General features: G+C 40.2%; 5 protein-coding genes and 1 pseudogene across 8 annotated transcripts; 1 reads left to right on the forward strand and 5 right to left on the reverse strand.

Moving 5' to 3' along the window:
* Nucleotides 1–15: 15 nt before the first annotated feature.
* Nucleotides 16–3208, reverse strand: LOC120017027 (anthocyanidin 3-O-glucosyltransferase 2-like). Of its 2 annotated transcripts, XM_038870067.1 has the most exons (3): nt 3072–3206; nt 1625–1845; nt 16–1532 (listed from the first exon to the last, which is right to left on the reverse strand). In XM_038870067.1, exons 2-3 carry the CDS (start codon nt 1652–1654, stop codon nt 72–74), a joined length of 1491 nt encoding a protein of 496 aa, XP_038725995.1. In that variant the 5' UTR covers nt 1655–1845; nt 3072–3206; the 3' UTR covers nt 16–71. The 2 variants fall into 2 exon arrangements, with proteins under 2 accessions (XP_038725995.1, XP_038725996.1); XM_038870068.1 differs by lacking the exon at nt 1625–1845 and having other exon boundaries at nt 3072–3208.
* Nucleotides 3209–3306: 98 nt separating this feature from the next.
* LOC120017028 (anthocyanidin 3-O-glucosyltransferase 6-like) lies at nt 3307–5352 on the reverse strand. 2 transcript variants are annotated; one of them, XM_038870070.1, is made up of 2 exons: nt 5220–5352; nt 3307–4861 (listed from the first exon to the last, which is right to left on the reverse strand). In XM_038870070.1, exon 2 carries the CDS (start codon nt 4833–4835, stop codon nt 3399–3401), a length of 1437 nt encoding a protein of 478 aa, XP_038725998.1. In that variant the 5' UTR covers nt 4836–4861; nt 5220–5352; the 3' UTR covers nt 3307–3398. The 2 variants fall into 2 exon arrangements, with proteins under 2 accessions (XP_038725998.1, XP_038725997.1); XM_038870069.1 differs by having other exon boundaries at nt 3307–5125.
* A 1334-nt stretch (nt 5353–6686) lies between these two features.
* On the reverse strand, nt 6687–9839 carry LOC120017030 (annotated as a pseudogene).
* On the reverse strand, nt 9730–12597 carry LOC120017026 (pentatricopeptide repeat-containing protein At3g22150, chloroplastic-like). 2 transcript variants are annotated; one of them, XM_038870066.1, is made up of 2 exons: nt 10713–12597; nt 9730–10622 (listed from the first exon to the last, which is right to left on the reverse strand). In XM_038870066.1, the coding sequence occupies exons 1-2, from the start codon at nt 12364–12366 to the stop codon at nt 9904–9906; spliced, it is 2373 nt and encodes a 790-aa protein (XP_038725994.1). In that variant the 5' UTR covers nt 12367–12597; the 3' UTR covers nt 9730–9903. The 2 variants fall into 2 exon arrangements, with proteins under 2 accessions (XP_038725994.1, XP_038725993.1); XM_038870065.1 differs by having other exon boundaries at nt 9730–12597.
* A 1247-nt stretch (nt 12598–13844) lies between these two features.
* LOC119980000 (pistil-specific extensin-like protein) lies at nt 13845–15650 on the reverse strand. Its single transcript, XM_038822638.1, has 3 exons — nt 15474–15650; nt 14360–14980; nt 13845–14069 (listed from the first exon to the last, which is right to left on the reverse strand). Exons 1-3 carry the CDS (start codon nt 15559–15561, stop codon nt 14035–14037), a joined length of 744 nt encoding a protein of 247 aa, XP_038678566.1. The 5' UTR covers nt 15562–15650; the 3' UTR covers nt 13845–14034.
* Nucleotides 15651–16182: 532 nt separating this feature from the next.
* LOC119980151 (proteasome subunit alpha type-4-A) lies at nt 16183–18777 on the forward strand. The gene is made up of 2 exons (XM_038822812.1): nt 16183–16327; nt 17803–18777. The coding sequence occupies exon 2, from the start codon at nt 17814–17816 to the stop codon at nt 18564–18566; it is 753 nt and encodes a 250-aa protein (XP_038678740.1). The 5' UTR covers nt 16183–16327; nt 17803–17813; the 3' UTR covers nt 18567–18777.
* Nucleotides 18778–18850: the final 73 nt, after the last annotated feature.

Consider the following 18850-nt stretch of genomic DNA (forward strand, 5'->3'; position numbering starts at 1 on the left):
GATGGAAGACCAAGGAAACCAAATGGAACCATCAAGGGTAATGGTCAGACTTCCATAACAATTACCACAAACTAAGAAATATTGTCCACAAATTCAGAAATTAGACGACCTAAATTAGAGTATGAAGACCCACCTTCCATCAAAGCGAATCTGCTTGATTCACTCATTTTCTGCATTTTTTTCCTTACCTCACTATCATGCTCCATAACACTTGTAATTCCTCTTTCAATCTCCTCGAAGCTCACTATACCTTCAGGTTTGTCCATGAAAGACCTCCTATAATCCATTTTTATCTCCACACCCAACCCTAACTCCACCACCACATGAAAGGCATTGAATTGTTGCTCTGCATACATTGGCCACGCAGCAATTGGAACACCAAACCATACACTCTCAAGAGTTGAATTCCATCCACAATGCGACACGAACCCTCCGATTGCTGGGTGAGAAAGGATTGCAACTTGCGGAGCCCATCCGATGATCTTACCAGTCCCAGCCGTTCTGCCTAAAAATCCTTCTGGCAATACTTCTACAAGACTAGTGTACTCAGTAGGAGGTGCAGAGGCTGCGCCCCCCGGTGGGGATTGCCGTAAAGACCAAACGAATCGATGCCCGCTTAACTCCAGTGCAGATGCAATTTCTATCACCTGGTCCGGACCAAAGCTTCCCAAGCTCCCAAAACACAGGAACACCACAGATGATGGAGGTTGATCATCGAGCCATTTCATGATATCAGACTTTTTGTCAGCCTCACCTGCTCTTTCAGCACTATCACTCTTGAGATTTAAAATTGGTCCAACAGGGTACACTGGAGGGATAAGAAGAGAGTTTACTGCAAGTGGTTCGAGCTCCGTGAATGTGTTTAAAATGATACCTTTGGCTTCTCTGTACCTTCTTGTAATAGCCAAGATAGAAGGCTGCCAGTCCTTGTTAAGAAAAGGAGTTGGTAGGACCTTAGCTGGAACTGGGTTCAGCAAAACTGGCAGCTCTAACTCTGCATCTGAGCCATCGAACTCTGAAATGTTCACGTTTTGCTCATCATGAAGAGTTTGGAGATGAAACTGGAGTCCTAAGAAAGCCGCGCTTGATGTGAAGTAAAGATAGGTGGGAACCTCAAACTCGTTGGCCAAGTCTATCATCGATGTACAGAACATATCAATAACGAAGCCAGCGAGTTGAGGACCATTTTGGGTCTGAACAATCTTGGTCACTTGTTCTTTGACATGGGGTTTCTGGTCCTCGAGCAACTTACCTATGCCCAAGGTCTTTTCTGAGGATGTTGGCTCAAGACGAGGGAGTTTGATGAATTGGAGACGGTTGGATATGGTGGAGGAAGCAAGTGATTCAATGTAAGAGGCAAGTTTGGAGTCAAATCTCTGTGGCTCTATAATAAGGAATGTTATGGAAAGCCGGTCATCACGGTTGATGATGAGCTTTCCTACCTCCACAGTTGGCGCCAGGTGGCTGATTCCAGGTGCAGGGATGAAAATCAGTTCTGCTTTCTTCATGTTGGGCACTCTCTTCTCAATGACCTGCAGTAACAAAATGGTACTCAATATATAATAAGCAGTGATACACAGAGTTCGTTCATTTATGCTTTCCAACAAGAGGGGAGGACAATGACTTGGTTGGCCATTAAGTTACGTGCACACATGATATCCAGAGGCTCCTCTTGACTAGTTTCTTTAGGCCAAGAACGATCGAGATGATGTCATTGCTTACCAACACTTGGAATATTAGTCTCTATGACCTTACAAAAACAATGACCACACAACTTTTGACTATTCTTGAACTGATCTACCAAAGATGCAATGTCTGTCTACAGGACTAATTCCAGCCACATATCTGACAAAAGTAGAACCAAAGAGAATAGATAACTAGCAATAATACAACACCGTAAAGGATTAGTACCAAATGCACTAGACCCAATATGCAGATGCTGGAAAAACTAATTAATATTTCTTTGGAGCCTTTGGTATTTCTTTGATTGCAGCTTGGAATGGATGGACGGATGATTTGGGGCTTTAGGATTCAGGTTTCGATTCTAGAAGACCAATTATGCCATCTTCATTGAGTAGATCAACAAGAGTGAAGAATTGATTGTATATCTGCCATCAACTTCTACTATTAATAAACCCGGATATACAAATAAACGTGGTCCACAATTACAGAAGTGAAAATATATAAGAAGGCTCTTACAAATCATGAAACTAAATCTGTCCATGGTAAATCTAGAAGAAAAAAAAAAAGAGGAAATAAATCAAGGGAATGGATGAGTTTTTGACATTCTGTCAACATGTAGAAACTTGGCAACCTCTTCTTTCAGTGACCAATACAGCACTAAAAGGTTGATTAAGAGATTATAATTCCCAACAACAGGGAGGGACAGTGGCTTCTAAGTTTAAAAGACCCGAAAATACGTTTTACACACTTTGAGATCTGATCTATCCTAGAAGAGATGATTCATTCTAGGCACATCTCTAACGCAAAAAAGAGCCAACAGAAAACAACCCAACAACACTTGAGAGTGAAAAGGTACATTAGCACTAGGCCAAACCAGTATATTCTTGCCCCACTCTTGCTCTAAATTCCAAATGTTAAGCCAACAACAGACACAAACATTGAGACATTGTTGATCGTCATGATGAGGATTGAAGAGTCATCTTGGAAGAGTTTCATTGACAACTTATGGAACCTAGATAACCATAATTCTGGGCTCATGGAAAGCTAACAACAAAATGAAAATCTGTGTCCTGCTAAGTTTCTTATGCTTGCATGACAGCAAGGTACTTTGTACTAGAGAGCCAACCTGACGGACTAACCATGGTTCTGGTGACAAAAATTGATAATTACACTTATTTTAATTCTTAGACAACAAAGATAAAGCAAGTCTTGGGTAAACAAAGTAAAAGATAGATAAGACTTGGGAAACAAAGGCTTTTAGGGTGTTCACACTTAGGAGAAGAGTAACATTGGGAAAATAGAAGGTTCAAACCAGAGGCTGTATGTAACAAGAAGCAGAACATAATCATAACAAGTTTTCAAATGGAGTACAAGAGAGTTGTGCGTACACATTAAGGTCAAATCCAGTGGACATTGTTATTGTCTCCTCTGGCTCAGAAGAGAGTCAAAGTTGCAGTCTCACTTCCGCATCAGGGACGCTATTTCGAACTTTGAATCCGTTTTAAATTGCAACTAAGCACACTTCCCACTCTGCCGGCTCACCTGCCAATTGAACACAATAAATTACCAGAAAAATAAACGAAGTTTTTTTTTGTGAATTGTGCCAAATACGAAGGAATTTAAAGCAATGAGGAAAAAAAATCTGATTTAAGAATATTGGACGAATAACAAGAAGAGGGTTTACAAGTTGTGTCTACCATAAAAAGTACCACAAACTAAGAAATATTGTCCACAAATTCAGAAATCAGACGGCCTAAATTAGAGTATGAAGACCCAAATTCCATCAAAGCGAATCTGCTTGATTCACTCATTTTTTTCATTTTTTTCCTTACCTCACTATCATGCTCCATAACACTTGTAATTCCTCTTTCAATCTCCTTGAAGCTCACTATACCTTCAGATTTATCCATGAAAGACCTCTTATAATCCATTTTAATCTCCACAGCCAACCCTAACTCCACCACCATTTGAAAGGCATTCAATTGTTGCTCTCCATACATTGGCCATGCAGCAATTGGAACACCAAACCATATACTCTCCAGAGTTGAATTCCATCCACAATGCGACACGAACCCTCCAATTGCAGTGTGAGATAGGATTGCAACTTGCGGAGCCCATCCGATGATCTTACCAGTCTCAGCCGTTCTATCGACAAATCCTTGTGGCAATATTTCTACAAGATTAGTGTACCCAGTAGAAGGTCCGAAGGCTGCTACCTGAGGTGGGGTTTGCTGTAAAGACCAAATGAATCGATGCCCGCTTAACTCCAGTGCACATGCGATTTCTTTCACCTGGTCTGCACCAAAGCTTCCCAAGCTCCCAAAGCACAGGAACACCACGGATGATGGAGGTTGATCATCAAGCCATTTCATGATTTCAGACTTTTTGTCAGCCTCACCGGTTCTTTCAGCACTATCACTCTTGAGATTTAGAATAGGTCCAACAGGGTAAACCGGAGGGATAAGAAGAGAGTTCACTGCAAGTGGTTCGAGCTCCATGAATGTGTTCACGATGATACCTTTGGCTTCTCTGAACCTTCTTGCATGAGCCAAGTTAGATGGCTGCCAGTACTTGTTAAGCAAAGGAGTTGGTAAGACCTTAGCTGGAACTGGGTTCGCCAATACAGGCAGCTCTAAGTGTGCATCTGAGCCATCAAACTCTGTAATGTCCACATTTTGCTCATCATGAAGAGATTGTAGATGAAACACGACTCCTAGGAAAGTCGCACCTGATGTCAAGTAAAGATAGGTGGGAACCTCAAACTCATTGGCCAAATCTATCATTGATGTACCGAACATATCAATAACAAAGCCAGCGAGTTGAGGACCATTTTGGGTCTGAATAAGCTTGGTCACTTGCTTTTTGACCTGGGGTTTCTGGCCCTCGATCAACTTACCCAAGTCCAAGGGATGTTCTGAGGGTGTTGGCTCAAGGCAAGGGAGTTTGATGAATTGGAGACGATTGGATAAGGTGGAGGAAACAAGTGATTCAATGTAAGAGGCAAGTTTGGAGTCAAAACTTCGTGGCTCTGTAATAAGGAATGTTATGGAAAGCCGGTCATCACGGCTGACAATGAGCTTTCCTACCTCCACAGTCGACGGAAGGTGGCCGATTACAGGTGAAGGGATGAAAATCAGTTCTCCTTTCTTCATGTTGGGTACTCTCTCTTCTCAATCACCTGCAGTAACTAAAAGGTATGTAGTATATACTATGCATGCAGTGATATACAGAGTTAGTTCATTTATGCTTTCCAAGAAGAGGGAGGGACAATGAGTAGGTGGGCCATTATGTTATGTGCATATTATCAACCACCCTTCATTTCAGCTACCACTCAAACAATATCAACAACCATTCATTTCAGCTATAAGTCTGCACTCTGCAGCTCGGGTTGTAACCTAAAGCAACAATGCCGAGACTGGAGAAAATTGAAACCACCAGTACCCTGTTTTGGCATTGCCAGAATTTTTCAGGACACATGGGTTTATCCACGCAGCTAAATTCTTTGACTGGAACAAGAAAAGTCAAGAAAGACTAACCTTTTTATACCTTGATCTCGCTTGACTGAATCCATGTTTTAATCTGGTTCATATATCTCTGCAGCTTCTTGATCTCCTTTTTCAAATCTGCCTCAAATTTCTCCTTCGGGTTTGCATTGTCAGTGTCGTAAACCTCAAAAAGACACACAACACAGTTTTTTTCAACAAGCATAGATGATAGATCACACCAAGTAAAAGAGTATAGAAATCCCAATCTTCTAATTTCTAAACAATGCAAACCAACCATTAAAAAATAAAAACTATAGAATATGTGAAACAGTGAGCCGAACAAGGTCCCATTGCTCGCACACGCTTATCGACTGCGTGAAGCAACACGAAAGAACAACAATTGGGGGGAAAAACCTTCACTTTAATCAACTCTGCAACAGCTAATTCGCACGAGTAAGCTAAATTTTAGATCCAAATTTTTTCCTACGGCAGTCAAGAAAAACTCCAAACCATAAAATTCTCAGATTGTTACTTCTACTAAAAATCTGCAAAACAAAGGCGGAGAAATCAAACCTTGGTCCAGATACTGTCGAAGACGTCAACGCCTTCTTGGACCTTCTTTGAGACGCGATCGATCTCTCCTTGTAACTTGCGGATCGCTCCCATTGTTGAATCGAATAACTACCAAGCGAATCGGCGGGATTTTCTATCATCAAAACAAACGGTAAGGAGATCCCTCGATTCAATGCAAGTGGATTCGGTTTGATTATGCTCAGTGAGTGGAGTTACAACCACCAACTTTGGCCTGTATCGGATTCACAACCAATCGCAGAAGAAACAAGAAGAGAGTTTTTGAATAGAAACGAAGAAGAACCCTGTGAGAGAGATCGGCGGAGAAAGAATCAGAGAGATCGGATGAGCTTCGCGCGAAGAGGAAACAGAATTAAAAAATAATTTCCTGTGTTTTGCGGGGAACTTGGGGAAAGGTGTCAAACCGCCTTCCAGCCCGCCAGCACCTCTTCACGAGTTGGGGTCCCGCTCGGTATGGCCAGTTGGTAGGCCGACCCACCTGGCTCGTCCCAATTTAAAAAAATTTCATTTTTTTATTATTTTTTATATTAGTATCATAATTCATAAGTTCTTAGCTTTATACACGGAGGTAATGGGTTCAAACCCATACAATAAAACATTTTCCTTCAAATTTTTATTAAAATAACGTTTTGGTCCATGGGATTCAAGATTAATGGGTCGGGCGGTACTGAATTAAAATATAACATTTTTCTTTCAAATTTTTATTAAAATAACGGGTCACACTGTGAGAGTTGAGGTTTGTGAACCACCCTAACCCATAAATATTGACGAGATGAGCCGGCCCAACCCACGAAGACTTCGGGTCACTTGTGAGTCCTGTCGACTCACTTTACACCTCTGGTGGTACAGAACAAACACCAAAAATAAGGTACATATGTGATACTTTGGGGTGCAAAAGAGAAGAAGTGATACCTCAAATGCTCTTGCTCAAGTGAAAACACTAGTGAAAATGAAATGATTAAAAAATAATAACTATTTTCGCTGGGTAATTGTAATGCAGACATGTTATACAAACCTAATTCCAGATTCTTTTCAAACCAATAAGAAAGGATGGAAGGAGGAGGAAACCAACAGGAACCATCAAGAGTAACGGTCAGATTTCTATAACAATTATTACCACAAACTAAGAAATATTGCCCAAGAATTCAGAAACCAGACGGCCCAAATTAGAGTAGGAAGACGGAGACCCACCTTCCATCAAAGCCATTCTGCTGGCTTCACTCATTTTCTTCACTTTTCTTCTTACCTCACTATCATGCTCCATAACACTTGTAATTCCTTTTTCGATCTCCTTGCGACTTACTATACCGTCAGACCTCCTATAATCCATTTTAATCTCCACAGCCAAGCCTAACTCCATCACCATCTGAAAGGCATTGAATTTTTGCTCTGCATACATAGGCCATGCAGCAATTGGAACACCAAACCATATACTCTCCAGAGTTGAATTCCATCCACAATGCGACACGAATCCTCCGATTGCAGGGTGAGATAGGATTGCAACTTGCGGAGCCCATCCGATGATCTTACCGGTCTCAGCCATTCTGTCTAAAAATCCTTCCGGTAATACTTCTACAAGATTAGTGTACTCGGTAGGTAATGCAAAGCCTGCCTCCTTCGGTGGGGATTGTCGTAAAGACCAAATGAATCGATGCCCACTTAACTCCAGTGCAGATGCAATTTCTTTCACCTGGTCCGCACTAAAGCTTCCAAAGCTCCCAAAGCACAGGAACACCACAGATGATGGGGACTGATCATCAAGCCATTTCATGATATCAGACATTTTGTCAGCCTCACCTGTTCTTTCAGCAATATCACTCTTGAGATTTAAAATTGGTCCTACCGGGTGCACCGGAGGGATAAGAAGAGAGTTCACTGCAAGAGGTTCGAGCTCCATGAATGTGTTTACGATAAAACCTTTGGCTTCTCTTAACCTTCTTGAATGAGCCAAGTTAGAAGACTGCCAGTCCCTGTTAAGAAGAACATTTGGTATGACTTTAGCTGGAACTGGGTTCACTAAAAGTGGCAACTCTATCTCTGCATCTGAGCCATCAAACTCTGTAATGTCCACATTTTTCTCATCATGAAGAGATTGGAGATGAAAAACGAGTCCTAAGAATGTCGCACTTGATGTGAAGTAAAGATAGGTGGGAACCCCAAACTCGTTGGCCAAGTCTATCATGGATATACAGAACATATCAATAACGAAGCCAGCGAGTCAGAGGACCATTTTGGGTCTGAATAAGCTTGGTCACTTGTTCTTTGACATGGGGTTTCTGGTCATCTATCAACTGACCTAACTGCTGCTGCAAGGACTTTTCTGTGGGTGTTGGCTCAAGATAAGGGAGTTTCATGAATTGGAGACGGTCTGATAAGGTGGAGGAAGCGAGTGATTCAATGTAAGAGGCAAGTTTGGAGTCAAAACTCCATGGCTCTATAATAAGGAATGTTATGGAAAGCCGATCATCACGGTTGAGGATGAGCTTTCCTACCTCCACAGTCGGCGCCAGGTGGCCAATTCCAGGTGAAGGGATGAAAATCAGTTCTGCTTTCTTCATATTGGGTACAAACTTTGCAATCTCTCTTCTCAATGACCTGAGCTGCAGTAACAAAATGGTACAGATTAGATAATATGCTTTCCAACAAGAGGGAGGGGCAATGAGTCAATGACTTGGTGGGCACTTAAGTTATGACTATGTGCACATATGTGACGTCCAGAGACTCCTCTTGGCACTATAAAAATGTTAAAATGACTATATTCTTTGGATGCCATTGCGTCACTAACACTGACCAAAATAATGGTAGACAACTTTTTGCTATTTCTAGTCTAAAGAGGCATTCCAGCCACATTATTTGACAAAAGTTGAACCAAAGAAAAAAATAATTTACGAACAAGCCAAAGAAAATAGATTGGCAATAATAGAACACCATACATGACTTGGTCCAAATGCACTAGAACTCCTTTACAGATGCTGACAGAACTTTTTGTCTGAACTCTGAAGTCAAATACACATTTCTCATGAGATAATATTGTGGTTGGTTATTATGAAGATCGAACTAATTTACAGATGCTAAAACGCTTATGAAAGAAAATGAATAGTTAAGCTCTCAGAGAAGACAGACAAGACCATGGATTTTCTTCCTTTCTGCAACTCAAGTAGCATTATCCCGTTACAATCATAAGTGAAACTCTTGTTTAGAGAAATCTACTAAGGATTCCAAGAACTGATATATTTGTAGTCCTGTAAGCAGGTTGTTATATATCCTTAAAAGGAAAGATTATTAAACAATTTTATTCAGCTATAGACCAATTAAAATATAATAACAGCTAAAAACTCCAAACAAGTATCAGAGTGACCTCATATGGTTTCTGCTTAAGACATTAGCAAGTTTGAGTAGCATTTTCCAACTATGAAAGTAAAACGATTTACCTTTTGGGAACCAAAAAAATGCAGTTGCAAGGAAACCCGCCAGACCGATGAAGAAAGTTTAGAGAAATCCTTTATATGCTTCGGAGGCAGCTATATCCTGCAAATTTAAGCAGAATGACATCACAGCAAAGAAAAAACACATAAATGAATATATTCTTGCATGTTTACGAAAAAGGCATAACATTCTTATAAAACCTTGAAATTACAAAAAAAAAGGAAACAAAAATGAGACATAAATGTGGCTTGTGAGAGGAAATGCTAAAATGTGTAAGCTGAATGTATATCGTTAGGTCATAAATCATTTAATTGCACTAAACATTTAGTCTAGAAGCAGAGCAACTTCTCAAAAGAATAATGAATGACAGACCTTGATAGCAATGAGACCTTTTTGAGTCTATGAAAGTAGCTTAAACAAACTTAGTTTGGATCTATCATCAATGCTGAAGCCACCATAGAGCAAGTCAATGAACCTCGGAGGCATCTTTTGGAGATGTGTTTCAAAGAAGCAGCAAAACTGCTGATTAATCAACAAGGAATTTCATCCAAAAACACAAAATCGAACATTTGACTGTAACTTGGAGTCTTCAGATTGTGAACAATTGATGTAGGCCCTCACTGTTAGATGTTAATTCATACATGCGACAAGGGATTTGTGCTATCTACCTTTCCATCATTATTCGTTCAAACTAGGGGTCTTCGTCTGGATTGGAATTTCAAAATGACCCATGGACACGATCTGTCATATCCACGGCCAATCCTTCCAACATTTCATATATATCATTGGACCGAGGATGCTCTTGATCCCTAGACACAAAATGACTCAAATGTCCTGCAACCTCTATCCAGCTACATCCAACCTCCTTTCTCAAACCCCTTTCCCTTATTTCCTTCCTCACTCTGTCAGCCCTTTCCCAATAACCTTTCTCTGCATATATATTTGAGAGCAAGAGGTGATAGCCTGCTTTGCCATTCCCTGCATCGATTTCAAGCAACTTATTGGCAACAGCTTCTCCCAATTCAACATATCCATGAAGCCTGCAAGCCCCAAGAAGTGATCCCCATATTTCCAATGTGGAAGCCTCTTCACCCAGTTGTTCAACAAACTTGTGAGCTTCAACCACCCTTCCAAACCTCCCTAACATGTCTACAACACAACAATAGTGCTCAGTTGATGGTTGAATGTTGTACTCTCTCTCCATAGCATTGAATATTTGAAGACCTTCATCAACCAAACCAACATAACCACAAGCTGACAAGACAGCAATAAAGGTAATGGAATCAGGTATGACGCCTGAAGCCTGCATTGAGTAAAAAAGTGAGAGGGCTCTCTTGCCCATCCCATTTTGACCATATCCCAATATCATAGTGGTGTATGTGACTGAGTTCTTCTCTAAGGTATTATAAAAGACATTTTCTGCGTAGCTGACGGCACCTGATTTGGAATACATGTCAATTAGAGCAGTTGCCACGAAGACATTTTCGTCCAAGCAATGGCGAATTGAAAAACCATGAAGTTGCTTACCCAAATTTATACTTCCCATAGGATTACAAGCAGGGAGAACAGATGCCAAGGTAACAGCACTGGGAGATAATTTGTGGTCAAACATCTGTCTGAAGGTTATAAAAGCATTATCGGTTAGCCCATTCTGGGTGTACCCAGCTATCATAGCATTCCAGGTTGCTTGATCTTTACTGGCGATACTGCTTTTCTCAAAAAGTAGTTGTGCAGTTCTAATCAATCCAGATTTGGAATACATGTCTATAAGATAACTGTCCATTCCATCAAATTGTAAGCCATGCCTAAGGAGATAAGCATGGGTCTGCCTTCCAATGTGATGGTTTTGAAGGTTTGATGCTGCTGATAGTAGAGCAGTCACTGTCACTGAATCTATCCTATATCCTTGTTTCTGCATTTCATGCACTAGCATCAACCCTTCATCATCAAGTCCATGCTGCACAAAAGCAAAAACCATCGTATTCCATGAAACAACATCCCTTTCTCGCATCTGACTAAAAGCATCAAAGGAAGCTTGGATAGAATTGCACCTTGAATACATGACAACAATTGCATTCAGCACATTTACTGGTACTGCTTCTAAATTCTTAATTATATAGGCATGCAGCTGTTGAGCTAACTCTAGACATTGCAGCTGTGAAATTGCAGTTAGTGCTGAGAGAAAACTTACATCATCTAGAATGGAATTATCTGAGTCCATTGCGTGAAGAAAAAGTCCAATGCCTTCAAGTGGACAATTTCTCTGGACATACTCCCCAATCATAGTGTTCCATATCTCAGTATTCCTGTCCAGGCAATTGTCAAAAATCTTCCTTGCGATGTCAAGATAACCAAGCTCCATGTACATGGATATCGCAGAACTAACAACAAACAAGTCGTTCACATATTCATTACCCAATTTAATTACCATCCCATAGAGCACATTAGCATTACTATAATCTCCAATACTTGAGAGCGCAGGAAAAACATTAACAAAACTCACAGCGGTTGGTTTTATACCCTTTGCCATCATCAGCCTAAATTGCTGCGCTGCCTTTTTGCATCTCTCTGTCTTGACATACCACGAAACCATGGTGTTCCAAGCAACCACATTTCTTTTACGCATTGTGTCAAACACTTTGCGAACGAAATCATAATTTGAAAAATCGCAAAGACCCACTTCACCATCCGCTGTACTTAAACACGTAGAGTACATATTCAGGAGAGAATTATAGACGATCATGCTCGGATTCGATAAACAACGAATAAGATGGCAGTGCACCGCTTTGCCTACCAACAAATTGCGGGTCTCGGCGCAGGCCTTGAGGGAAGATGAGTAAGTGTAAGAGTCACATTTAACGAGGGGAGATGCATTTTTCATCCGAATGTAGAACAAGATGGCCTCATCTGGCAGATTGTTGCAGATGAATCCGATGATGATGGTATTCCAAAGAGTAGTGGTTGGTTGCGTAATTGTATCAAACAGTTGGCGCGCAAGATGTGGCTGCCCATCTTGGCAGAGCTTGCTAAGGCGAGAGCGGATTGTAGGGGTTTTGAGAGTTGGGTTTGGTGGTGGAATGAGTTGGAGAGAGTAGTTGTCACGGAGACTCTGAATTGACGGTGTAGAGAGAGGAAGAGCTGATGATGATGAAGCCACTGGTGAGAATCTGGTAGTGGCCATTCTTCTTTGTAATCCCGTCCTGTTTGTGATATTGTTCTGTTGGTTGGTTGATATAGTTTCGTTGGTTACCTGCACTTGCAGTAGAATTCGTGGATCGCTCTCTCGTGTCCAGTTTTTTAACTCCTCTCGAAAGCAGATAACGTTTTGGACGTATTATTCATAGATAAATCAGTGGCGGGTCTTCAAGGACATCATTTTGAAGAAACATCAACGATTACCTAATACCTGTCTGAATCTTACCTTTTATTTTAAATGACAGAAAACCCACCCAAGAGTCGGTCCACCCGGATGTACTCCCACTTGGTAAAAACTAGAGATAATGGCACGTTATAATATAGGTCTCAATTCAGTCGTAAATATAATTTCAAGCACATAATCGAATCCATATACGTATACTTAACCCACACATACTTTAGAAGTGCTACTTGTCCTAGCAATTGGGTCAGTGGGACAAGTAAATCATATAATATTTCTGTGTTTGAACCGAACTCAATTTTAAACCGGATAATTTTTTTATATTTGAACTCGAATTTCAGACATATAACTTATATTCAAACTTGGTTAATCTGAGTCGGACAAATTCGATTATTTAAAATGAACAAAGTTTTATCACCCTTACATAAATGGGCTATAGATCCAGGCCCTGTTATGTATTTGTTATATGAATATTGCATTCGACATGGGTCAGGTAGAAGCAAAAAGAAAGAAAGATAAAGAAGTACCTAATCAAATCTTCCAGCTTAAAAGGGAGATCTTTTATGAAAATTAATCAAGCTCTGATTCTATAAGCATTGCCCTATTAATATGTCCTCTTTTCTTTATCGAGATCCAGTAAGACGAAATTAAAATAACAAAATGGGTTCTAAAGGCAATTCATAAAAGAATCACTTGGGTAATAGTTTAATAGTGAATATCTTTGGAGGATGTTACGAGTTGATAAGAGGATTGTCTCAGTCATGTTGGACGGACCTCCACCTGTTCATTTGTTGGGTCTGACTTAACTCAGATCATAAGTATAGAGGAATCTTACGAGTTGATATGTCCACATCACTTGGCTTGATATGAGCTAGCTCCCCTCTCATATGTATGAGGCATTTTCCCTTGGGCCCAAGTATCATTAAGTGAGACAATCAAGGGAGGAATAAGGTCATGCTGACCCGATGTATCAATGGGAATCGATAATCCCAAGACGGACAATATCATGGATGTGAGTAGGGTTGGGATTTTCGACATAGGAGCAAACCTTATCAACTCGAAAGATCTTGAGTTCGATTCCCACTAGGTGCAACACCTTTGCATTCACGCGAGTTGTGACCCAACTTACACTATCATCAGGTGATAAATTCTCGTGTATATGGGCCTGACCAACTCGAGTTCATGCACATATCTAATGTTCAAATGATAATCTTATATGGTGTCGTCATCGGTTAAATAATTATATAAACGAGAAATAAAGTAAATCATAATAAACTTTTAATATGATTATATATTCTAAAGAAAAATAATGGTTTAATTTATACATGTCGTCCTTCCCAAATCATGCCCCCTCCCCCACCGGCCCACCCACTATATATTTATAGCCTGAGTGTTATTAGTAATTAATATCTGGCCGCAAAATTCAGGAAGAATGGCATGTCTCCAAATTGAGCTGTAGGTCTTCAGTATTGATCAATTATTGTAGGCAAATGGACACCCATTAGAGCCTGCAAGAAATGCAATACAGAATATTTGTTATGAGAAAGACAAATTAAAATATTGGAAATGCATGCTAAAACACATTAAAAAAATTGTTCGCTCTGAGTCACGGGTTCACACGGATTTGTTCTTCATGAGCTATCGCCATTAATTTTTACGCCCAAAAAAGGGGTCACATATGTGAGAGGTATTATAATTTTTATTTAAATACTAGTCGGTTGAGTTATGCTAATCAACATAAAAACCAATAATTATCATCTACAAACGAATAATTAATGGGGTTATTTTTGAAACATACTTGGATCTACTGTGACAAGCATCGCAGTGCCACCAAAATCACAGGTTCCTCCACCATTCTTCGTCTTCTGCCAGTAACTATTGAAAGCATAAGATGCATGAGCAACTACAGTATTGGGCTTAAAGCAAGGCCCACTGGGCTGAATCAGTTTGCAATCCGCACCCGTCCCACATGCATAGTCCATGGCTTCCTGAACTATTGGATCCGGAACTGATGGCTTAGCAACACACCAAACACCGGACTCCGGTTGCTTATGTGGCGGACCTGGTGGTGGTTGATATATGGGCGGGCTCCGAACAGGCTTCGGTGGGCTTGGAATAGGAGGAAATGAAAACCAGGGTGGGCTATTGGGCTTTCCCAGAGGTGGGCTTGTTAATGGGTTATTGGGAGATGGCATAGGCCCATACGGTGGTTCTGGAATTGGGGGCGTGTTCGTACAAAGCAGAGCATTGTTGCTTTGGGGTAGTGGTGGTAGCGATTCAAGAGGAGGGAAAGAGACTGGAGAGATTGCACCACATAGTTCATCATTCATGCGATTCAATGGAGGTTTAATCTCCAAATGGTTTGATTCTCTCATGTTCTTCAGCAAATCTTTGATCGAAGTCACAGAAAATCTGGCCTCTGCAACAAGAAATTCTGTTAAATAAGCAAGAGCAGCAAAAAAAATCGAAAATGCTAAGGATCCATTGTTTGTTGTTCTAGCTATTCAAAATGTTGAGATTGAGAAACCGTGGACCCCACATGTGGATGCATATTTTTGCATGTAGGTATTGTCCGCTCTAGATACCTCTGTGGAACTTTCTACCCTCCCTTACGATTTTATTTCAGGATAATATCTTGCCTCCCCAATACTAGATCCCATGACTTCTTAGTGATAGGAGAGTGAGTATCCAATCTACCGATGTGGGATTTTATCTTGAAATAAATTCGTGAGGAGGGAGGGTAGGAAAACCCATAGAGATAACCAAGAAAGGACAATACCTGAATGCAAAAATCGCATCCACAGTCCATATGAAATAGTGTGCGTACATATCAACATTACTACTAGCAAAAAAAATTGGTTTATGTGAATTGAATATCATAGAAAGTAATGAAAGTACTTGGGAGATATTACCAATTGGAGAAAACAATGTGGTAATGTGAAGGGCTGTGCATACAATTAGACTGTAGAATCCCTTGCTGCACTGTCTTCTTGGCTCCATGGATATGTAATCAGTTTCTGATCACAAACTTGCAGAACTGGTCTGTGGTTGATAGTCAATTTATATGGTAGGCCAAGAATCCAATAACAGGAAAAAATGGGTGGAGATAAAGTGGGGGGGGGGGGGGGGGGACTATATATCGACATGGAGAAAGTAAAGATGATTCCATACCTAAGTACTTTTTCTGTCATGTTATATCACTCAAGAGTGTTTCCTTTCTGGGTATATTTTGATAGGAATATGTGCTTGCTTGGCAGGTGAGAAAATTGATCAGGAAAATGAAGTTTTTATGAACCTTCATATTGCTTGATTTCTACTCAAAGCCCTCCCTTCCACTTTCAATTGACACTGTGTTGCATTTAAACTTCAGTATCAAGCAATGCATGTGCATGCATATGTGGTCATGGGCTTGTTCAGATTGAAAAGCCCACCCCAATCTGCATTGGGTTCGGGTAGTTCTTTTAGTAGGCCCAATAAGAAAATATAATCTGGGCTTGGGTCATCTCGATGTCAATGGGCTCTGCGATGAGTGTTTTGGACCTTAGGGTTCAGAATTAAGTTTGGGTCACATACTCAGATCTTTTTAGTAGGCCCAATAAGTTATCCTTTGGAGGCCCACGACTCAGAGTGAGAAACACAGAGAGTTTTTCTTGGCGAAGAGGTTAGTCGAAAATCGATAAAGACTAAAGAGTGTTTTCCTTTGCTGAGCATAGCCTGCAAATTCAACAGCTTCAGCAGAGACATCCATCGCTTCCTTCCCACAGAGGTAAGAATTTTCTTTGTGTGTGTTGCTTTCTCTTCAAGTTAGATTTCTGTGCTTCTTTAGTTTTGCTCTCAATTGCAATCATCTCACTGAATAATGGAACCCTTGATCTGAAATTTGATGGTGTGGTTCCGATTTTGATCTTCGTTTTTTTGTCCTTTATCTGTTTTTATCAATTTTTTCTTTTATAGCAATAGTGGGTAAGTTTGTGAAATTATCGTTTTTTAAATCCCTATTTTCTGAACAGTGATAGTTCGTCAAAATCAGTTTTGAACCTTAGACGAGTCGTGAATGGAGAATCCTTGATTAGTGCGGAGATGGATCCGTTGATCTTTGAATGTTGCTTTAACTCTATTTTGGGCTGCGCGCCCTTTCCATTGCAAGTCTAATGAAAATGCTTGTTTGGGTAGAAGTTTTTATCTTTTTTTTAGGGCAGAAGTTTTTGCTATTTAGGTTTGGGAAAGCGTTGGGCTTGAATGATGTAGGTTTATATTTCATCTTTTAATCCCAATTTTATTTTATAAATGTAACTTTTTCTTTTGGGGTGGTGGTTGCATTGAGGTTTTGAGTTATTCGGTATACATACTTGAATTAACAATTGTCTATGGACTATTATTTAAAGCATAAGCATTATAATATGAAGGACAAATTTCATTTTTGTTGATGCTAAGGAGTGGAATAAAACTGAAACTCTCTATTGATGTTTCTGAAAAAGTTGATAAAACTGGAACTCTCTCTTAATTTCTCTGAAAAAGTTGATGTTCTAAATGGCCATTGCTTAGGCAAACTATGATGTGTTATGCCGAAGTGAATATCTCTCATCTGTATGTGTTCTTGCGTTAGAGGTTATGCCAAACTCTCTAGCCTCTAGCGGTTAGCACCTTTCGGATATTTTGCTGTGGTGAGGCAAAAAGATACAGATGCTTCTGAATATTCTTACTTGCATAAATAGATTAATGGTAACTTAGTTTACATAATGCTCCCACCATATTTCATGATAACTGATGCACTGAGCTAGTATGCATGCTTTAGAGAATCAGTGTTTGCTGCATGACTTAGACAGCTGCTGTTTGAGGGATTAGACGTTACTGCTCTTGGCCATCACATGCCTGTGAAACTGTATTCACACATTTTGTGCCATTGTGCATCTTTGAGCTTTTACTATCATATAATGTCATGACAATTTTTTACTCATATTGCTAAATTCACCATTTGAAAACCAAACGAAGAAGAATAAGAAGTAGAAGGGTTAGGAGAAGAATCTTGATATGGTTTTGTCCTTAACTCTTCAACATGTTCTCCATGCTTTTTTTTGTCGTGCAACTTCTCCTTTTGATTTTTTTCCTGTTATGTCATATGTGATTATGTTGGCTTCTTAATACTCTTTTCTTCTCAGAGTAATATTCTTGCTGTTTCTTCATCTGCCTGTTTGTGCTAACAGAGTCTTCATCTTTTTTTGCTACTTATTTTTTTGTCAGTAATAATAATTATGTCTAGAAGGTATGATAGCCGTACAACGATCTTCTCCCCAGAAGGTCGTCTCTACCAAGTTGAGTATGCAATGGAGGCCATTGGTAATGCTGGTTCTGCGATTGGAATATTATCAAAAGACGGGGTTGTGTTGGTTGGTGAAAAGAAGGTAACTTCTAAGCTGCTGCAAACTTCAACTTCCACTGAGAAGATGTACAAGATTGATGATCATGTTGCCTGTGCCGTGGCTGGAATAATGTCTGATGCGAACATCCTGATCAACACAGCTAGAGTCCAAGCCCAGCGCTACACATTTGCATACCAGGAGCCAATGCCTGTTGAGCAGCTGGTTCAATCGCTCTGTGATACAAAGCAAGGATACACTCAGTTTGGTGGTCTCCGCCCCTTTGGTGTTTCATTCCTGTTTGCTGGATGGGACAAAAATTATGGTTTCCAGCTTTACATGAGTGATCCTAGTGGTAACTATGGTGGTTGGAAAGCTGCTGCAGTTGGTGCAAACAACCAGGCAGCACAGTCGATGCTTAAACAAGATTACAAGGATGAGATCACAAGAGAAGAGGCTGTCCAGCTTGCACTGAAGGTACTCAGCAAGACCATGGACAGCACAAGTCTCACCTCAGATAAGCTTGAACTGGCTGAGATTTTCCTCTCGCCTTCTGGAAATGTCAAGTACCAAGTCTGCTCATCTGACTCTCTGAGTAAGTTGTTGGTTAAACATGGAGTGACTCAACCTGCTGCCGAGGCTTCCTGAGCTAAGTTTTTCAGTATGTTCTAATACATTAAATTCAGAGAAAGCCTAGGTCAGCTTTGTCTTTCAGTATTGCATGTGGAATTTCAAAAACTGGTGTTTGATAATGATACTTTCAGATGTGGATGATGCTTTATGTAATTTCATTTCGGATCTTTTTGTTATGATGTTACTCTCCGTGCTGATTCATGGGTTGTTCTGGCATGAAAACTTCGTTCTTGTTCAAATTTAAAAGTTTGTTAGCATATGTGGATGTAAGAAGTCCACATGCAACATATTATGCAGCC

This window comes from Tripterygium wilfordii, chromosome 15 (assembly GCF_013401445.1).
Source record: "Tripterygium wilfordii isolate XIE 37 chromosome 15, ASM1340144v1, whole genome shotgun sequence".
In the NCBI taxonomy this organism is placed as follows: domain Eukaryota; kingdom Viridiplantae; phylum Streptophyta; class Magnoliopsida; order Celastrales; family Celastraceae; genus Tripterygium; species Tripterygium wilfordii.